At 34.2% G+C, this 6,241-nt stretch overlaps 1 protein-coding gene across 1 annotated transcript in view; it reads right to left on the minus strand.

Annotated features, from left to right (window-relative positions):
- Positions 1–904: 904 nt before the first annotated feature.
- LOC131539028 (uncharacterized) overlaps positions 905–6,241 on the minus strand; it is a 12,888-nt gene continuing 7,551 nt past the window's right edge. The window contains exons 7-9 of the mRNA XM_058773307.1: positions 4,335–4,414; positions 4,181–4,264; positions 905–3,411 (exon numbers count right to left, since the gene is read on the minus strand). Of these exons, the coding sequence (XP_058629290.1) occupies positions 3,251–3,411; positions 4,181–4,264; positions 4,335–4,414 (325 nt within the window). The 3' untranslated portion in view covers positions 905–3,250. The remainder of the gene's footprint in view (positions 3,412–4,180; positions 4,265–4,334; positions 4,415–6,241) is intronic.

Consider the following 6,241-nt stretch of genomic DNA (forward strand, 5'->3'; position numbering starts at 1 on the left):
AGATTGCTCAATACTGTGTGACTAAAGCAGCTCTTTAAATCACCAGCAGATGGAGCCACTGAAACAGAGACTGAGGAACAGCCATTCTTCACTTCATTCATAAACTAGAAGGTGACATGAGATCAAACTAGACACAAATATTCAACCTTTACTTTTAAATTGATGCTTAAAACAAACAGAAATGCCTGTCAGTATTGTAATGTATTTATTCTTCTTCTTGACAATTCTGCTGTTAATTCAGCACAAACTGCTGGATTTTAGAAACTGTATAAATTTTAAGAAATTTAAAGAAATAGTTCATGCAAAAATTATAATTATGTCATCATTTACTCCCCAGGGTTTCTGCAGGTCATAAAAAGTATTTTTTATGGGCCTCAAATTAGTGCCTTAAAAGGTCTTAAATCAGAGCAGAAAGTCTTAAAATTAATAAAGTCATGGCATTAAATGTTGGATGCACTGCAGAAGATGAATATCTTCCTCAGTATTTTTCATGATGTATCAAGATACATTTACTGGAGATGCAAAGTGAGGATATGAAGTCTTGTTTTCTTAGAAATTAATTAAAATTAAACAAGAACAAATAAAGTTCCTTGGCAGATATGTGTTCTTCTTTTGATCATAAACTCACTTTCAAACAAGACTTCATATCTTCTGTGATTTTGCATTTCAAGTAAATGTGTCTTGATTGAGTTTTTTACGATTGCTTCGGCACGATTTTAAAAACAAGGCTCATTTTGTCAAAACACTACACACAATTCACACACGAGAATCAGAACATCTCAGATCTTTTGCAAAAGGAAACACTTCATTCAAAACTTTACAGTAATTTAACAAAACACAGTTTTGGTATCGTATGGCACGCACAGTTGGATTGTGTTTGAACCACTTACACACTGCTGTGCTCAATCTTAAACACTTTATATTTTTGATAGTTTTTTTTTTTTTTGAGATATTGTTAGAGTACATGAATGTATTGACCAAACACAACACACGAGACAAGTACTGCACGTTCATGAAGATATTTATTTCTCACCGCATTGTAAAATCCTTCAGTACATCAATGCACTGAAAATCAGAACATATTCTAAAAACAATATAGTACATAAACAAAAAAACATCTCTTCGTATTGATATGGCCACTTCATCCGTATCACAGGCAATGTCCTGAAGAATCTGCACACCTGATGGCCGTGTTTGAGCAATCGGTTCATATGTGGAAAGATTTCTGTGTCTAATGTAGAGAAGTGTTTAGTGTTTTGCAGAAAGTGTGAGGCTGAGAATGTGCTTATAGTTGTGCAGATTTGAGCTGAGGTTTTGCTCACTGAGTGTCAGGTTTCAATTTTTCATTTTAGCGTGTAAGCAATTGTAAAAATCATTAGATGTTTGCACTGGAAAACAAGACCGAAACACCGAGGAAGAATCAGAAGGTTCAGTAAAAGGTAAAAGATATTCCCAGATTCTAGTGTTTGGGAGCAGAGATAATCTTTTTTTTATTTATTTATTGGAAATTAATTCAAAAGTTATAGAGATCTGTTGTTCATTGTGTTCTCTCTTAATCACATTTAGAGAACATACAGGTGTATTGTGTTACTTTCAATTTATTCCTTAAATTTTCTGACTTGGTCTTAAATTTAAGACCTTAACATTTTCAATTTAAAAAACGTAAGTCTTAAATTTCCCCCTCCTGTCGCTCCAAACCTTTATGACTTTTTCTTTATATTTGAATCGTTTTATTTTTATTTTTTTATATTCATTTCAAACAGTGAATGTCAATGGGGTCCAATGTTTCACAAAATATCTTCTAGTGTGTTTCTGAAGAAAACAAAGTCATACAGGCGAAACATGAGAGCGAGTAAATGATGACAGAACTATAATTTAAAGCTGAATTCTTCCTTTAAATGTAAAGTTTCCTATGACTTTAATTGTTGAACATTCAAACGGTGTTCCCCGTCTGACAGCACACTAGCGATTGCATAATGAATCATCTATATCACATACGACTCTACTTTACAGCTCTAGCTTTCATTTACCTAAAGCTATAAGAAGCCCTGCGGTTTCCGTCTCTTGAAATCAGCTCGAGTTTAAACTCTAGTTCAGATCTGCGTGTGATGAGCTGCTTTACATCTGAACTTTAGAGTCTCGTCTCGTTTGTTGAGACCACAGAGAGATGCATGGTTTAAACAGAAATCAGACGCCGAACCACACAACACACCGAGTTCAGCTCACACACAGCCATCCAGAGCTGCTGCAAACACACACTCACTGATTCATCTGATTTATACTTAAAAAATGAGAAAAATAAATATGATTCAAACAACACAACAGCATGTTCACAAAGGGCCTGGAGTGAGCGAACGGGACGGATAAACTCAACCCAGATCATCAACATCAACAAAACTACTGCATAAACAGAAGATCATTTAATAATGTGCATATTATACTCACAATTCAATTGTTACATTAAAGATAGTGTCTTAATAAAGTAAATTGAAGTTAAATCATAATGCACAATTTAAAAGTTACATAATTACACACTATATTAGACTAGAAACTAAAAACCCGTTTATAAAACTAGTCCCAGATTAAAATGTAATTCTGAGCTGTTTCAACTGAAAGAAAATTGCACGACTGATCTGAAAACATATCAGTGCATTTGTTTTGTCTCACGATGCACCCCAGTAATGTATTTTCTAAGGCATGCTTATAAAAAATAACTTAAATGTCCTAATTGAACTATGACCTAATCTTGACTTAGTCTAAACACCCTGTCTATAACTAGCAGACACAAGTCACTATTACATATCCGAGAAGCTTTATCACAGCCACTTTTTGTGGAAGCATTTCAAAACAAGAAGAGAAAGATATTATTTTATATATTTCAGTTTCAAACTCTGAAATGAGTGTCTTTGAGTGTTTAGTGTGCACAGATATAATTCACATTCAGCATGTTCTCACTCAGACTGACATGTTTTAAGTCTCAAACACACACTAATGAGTATCTTTAAAGCATCAGCTATCTGATAATCATTTACTCAATCTATAACAGATGCAGTTTTAATGGCAGAATTATGCAAGTAGGTCACAATGCGAAAGCAGAGACGCAGGTATAGAGACGAGAGGCTGGAAACCACATCTGTGGGCACCTTTCCTGTGTGTGTGTGTGTGTGTGTGTGTGTGTGTGTGTGTGTGTGTGTGTGTGTCGAGTTAAACAGCACAGCAGTGCAGGAGGAAGTTCTCTAGCAGAAGAACATCAGACTGATGTGGATTGGTTCAGATCCCGCAGGATGTCAGCGATTGGCTCCTGAGCATCGAGCAGCTCGTTCTTCCAGTCCTGTGGCACGACTGAGCCGAGATACGCCGCCCGCGCGCCGAGAAGAGCCCCTAACGCTGCCCCGCGGTTACAGTTCTCACCTGAGGACGCACACAACACACTACAGCTCACCCTGACACTAAGAGCCAATATTCACTTATCCTCAGACCAGATGCAGGTTTGTAGAAATGTGTCTCTGCATCAGTGTCTCAGCAATGGATGCTCTGCAGTGAATGGGTGCCGTCAGAATGAGAGTCTGATAAAAACATCACAATAATCCACAGCACTCCAGTCCATCAGTTAACATCTGGAGAAGACAAAAGCTGAGACAAAAGAGGTTTTTAACTCAAATATGAGTTCATAATCCATAATAACGCTTCCTCCAGTGAAGAAGTGCATCTGCTGTCGTCTCTCACATCAAAATCCAGCCACATATTTGTTTAGAGCTGTTTTGGACTGTTTTGGCATCTGTGCAGATTTCTCTCCTGATTCAGACCAGAACACTTTTTCACTGCAGGAAGAGTTATTATGGATTATGGACTCGTATTTGAGTTTAAAACCTCTTTTGTTTCAGCTTTTGTCTTCTCCAGATGTTAACTGATGGACTGGAGTGCTGTGGATTATTGTGATGTTTTTATCAGACTCTCGTTCTGACGGCACCCATTCACTGCAGAGCATCCATTGCTGAGACACTGATGCAGCGACACATTTCTACAAACCTGATGAAGAAACACTCATCCTGATCTCGGATGACCTGAGGGAGAACACATTTTCATGTTTTGCTAAACTGTTGCTTTTAACACGCTCACATCACCATCATCCTCAGCTGAACGTGTCATTCAGTGAGTCTCGAGTCATTCAGAAACGCACCTCCACAGTTGGTGTTGGTCAGGATCCCCTCCGTCACATCATTATGAAAGCTGTAGGCCAAGTAGAAGAGGCTGCTGAGAGCTCCTGAACACAAACACACTGTCAGAGGAGCATCATGGGTAGTTTTGTTTGTGATGGTATGGGGTTTACTAACCTTTTGTGTAACAGGCAAGTCCCAGAGACTCCACAGCGCTCTGATGAACCTTCAGACGCTCCTCTGATGATCCTGGAAACCTGCAGAACAAACAGCGAGTCTCCTTCATCACTTACTGCACCACAAAACCAGTCATAAGGGTCCATTTTTGGAAATTGAGATTTATGCATCATCTGGAAGCTGAATAAATAAGCCTTCCATTGATGTATGGTTTGTTAGGATCGGACAATATTTGTAAATCTGGAATCTGAGGGTGCAAAAAAATCTAAATATTGAGAAAATCACCTTTAAAGTTGTTCAAATGAAGTTCTTAGCAATGCATATTACTAATCAAAAATGAAGTTTTGATATATTTACGGTAGGAAATTTACAAAATATCTCCATGGAACATGATCTTTACTTAATATCCTAATGATTTTTGGCATAAAAGAAAAATACAAATATACCTGTGCTACTTATGACTGGTTTTGTGCTGCAGGGTCAGATATCACCACTGAATGTTTAGTGTAATAACAGCGAATCTTATATTTAAGAGGATTTTTTGCATTGTGACATTAAACACATCTAACATGAAAAACTGTCATGAATGTAATTTAAAAAAAACCTAATATTTATTTTTATAAAACTTTATTCTTTCATGTTTTGAGTATTAATGATGTTATCTATGCCATGTAATTTATTGTGTTGTAATTGTATTCGTTCAATACTTATGCTAATGGATAATGTAAATACATTTATTTATATGTATTATATAAAATTACTAATTGTAATATAAAAAAACATACATTGTATTTGATATAATATACACTGCCGTTCAAAAGTTTGGGATCAGTAAGATTTTTAATGTTTTTAAAGGAGTTTCTTCTGCTTATCAAGGCTGTATTTATTTGATTAAAAATACAGCAAAAAACAGTAAAATTGTGAAATATAATTGCAATTTAATATTACTATTGTTTATTGATTCTTTGATGAATAAAAGATTAAAAAAGGACAGCATTAATTCAAAATAGATTTTCTAACAATATAAGTCTTCACTGTCACTATTTATCAATTTAACACATCTTTGCTGAATAAAAGTGTTCATTTCTTTCAAAAATAGAAAGAATTTTTTTTTTATTACTATAATTTAAATAAATGCTGTTCTTTTTTTTTTTAAATTTAAAAATCCTGAAAAAAGGTTAAAAAATAAATAAATAAAAATGAAGCAGCAAAAACTGTTTTCAACGTTGATTATAAATCAGTATATTACAGTGATTTCTGAAGATCATGTGACGCTGAAGACTGCAGTAATGATGCTGAAAATACAGCTTTGCTTCACAACAATAAATTAAATTTTAAAGTATATTCAAATAGAAAACAGTTATTTTAAATTGCAATATTATATTATTTCACAATTTAACTGTTTTTTTTTTTCTGTATTTTTAATCAAATAAATGCAGCCCTGATGAGCAGAAGAGACTCCTTTAAAAATATTTAAAATCTTCAATTTTCATTTTCTTAGCTTAAGTTTTTCATCAAATATAACCAAAAATCATTTTAAATAGTTAACAATAACAACTGTGATAATACTTGACTTGATTTTAGTTTATTGCCACATCAGCTTCAGGCTATTTCATGGCACACACAGATTATACATTAGAAAACCAATACAGTAGTACACAATACAAAAATTAAATAAAGCAATTAAAAAAAAACAATAATTTGTGCATACAATTCTATAAAAGATTCTTTAAATTTACTTTTGAAAGAAAGTTTTTCTGGGTCCATCTTATAAAACAATTCCTTAAGAGTTTGTCCTGATAATAAGCTTTGTCTCATACACTGCAAACAATGATTTTCTTCCATAGTATTTATGTCTTGTTTTCTAGTATAAATATCTAAAAATTCTTAAATCAGGATGCATTTAC

This window comes from Onychostoma macrolepis, chromosome 01, assembly GCF_012432095.1.
Source record: "Onychostoma macrolepis isolate SWU-2019 chromosome 01, ASM1243209v1, whole genome shotgun sequence".
NCBI classification, from domain to species: Eukaryota; Metazoa; Chordata; class Actinopteri; order Cypriniformes; family Cyprinidae; genus Onychostoma; species Onychostoma macrolepis.